Genomic DNA, 875 nt, shown 5'->3' with positions numbered 1-875 from the left:
AGGGTCTGTATGCCGCCCTAACCCCCCCCCGTACCCTAACCTCCCCACCACCCTCACCCTTACCTCCCCCTCACCCTAACCCCCTCACCCTCACCTCCCCCTTACCCTAACCCCCTCACCCTAACCCCCTCACCCTCACCTCCCCCTCACCCATCCCCCTTTCCCTCCTCCACAACTCCCCCTTTCCCTCCTCCACGACCTCAGCCCCTACCCCAACCCCCCAACACAACCACCATTCCCCCCCTCCTACATCCTCCCCTCAACCGCTCCCCTCCCACCCCCAAAAGACACAAAGATGGACACCAACACGGAGGACGTCCCCGGCTGCTACTACAACCAGTCGGTCAAGTTCTTCTACGACAAGAGCGGCAAGAACATCAGCGACCACTGGCGGGCGCGTGACTACCTGGTGGTGAGTTGTAGTTTTATATAATTTAATACTGAGAATACCTGGTGGTGAGTTGTAGTTTTATATAATTTAATACTGAGAATACCTGGTGGTGAGTTGTAGTTTTATACCATTTAATACTGAGAATACCTGGTGGTGAGTTGTAGTTTTATACCATTTAATACTGAGAATGGACCTATCGCTAAGCCACGCCCCCTTTGAAAACAAACAAACAACGCTTCACTGACAGTGACTGACTGACCGACCATGACTGAATGACATTCAATGACTTACAATGGCGGGAGTTGGCACATTTCTGATTTCTGATTTACCACAGCAAGTAATAGACAGGTTTTTTTTTTCTTCAGATATTAGCGAGTTGTTTGTCTGAGTTTTCTGCCTGTAGTGACTTTTGCTGTGATATGATTGGACAATTTCTATTTTGGGGCGTGGCTCAGCGATAGGTCCATTGAGGGTCTTTCTGCAT

General features: G+C 49.9%; 1 protein-coding gene across 1 annotated transcript in view; it reads left to right on the top strand.

Moving 5' to 3' along the window:
• Positions 1–295: 295 nt before the first annotated feature.
• Positions 296–875, top strand: part of lpar2b (lysophosphatidic acid receptor 2b) — a gene marked incomplete at both ends in the record, with an annotated part of 7,940 nt that continues 7,360 nt past the window's right edge. The window contains one exon of the mRNA XM_080524710.1: positions 296–412. Within this exon, the coding sequence (XP_080380836.1) occupies positions 296–412 (117 nt within the window). The remainder of the gene's footprint in view (positions 413–875) is intronic.

This window comes from Nansenia antarctica (assembly GCF_963989245.1).
Source record: "Nansenia antarctica genome assembly, chromosome: 2".
NCBI classification, from domain to species: Eukaryota; Metazoa; Chordata; class Actinopteri; order Argentiniformes; family Microstomatidae; genus Nansenia; species Nansenia antarctica.
This window is presented reverse-complemented; position numbering and strand designations above follow the sequence as displayed.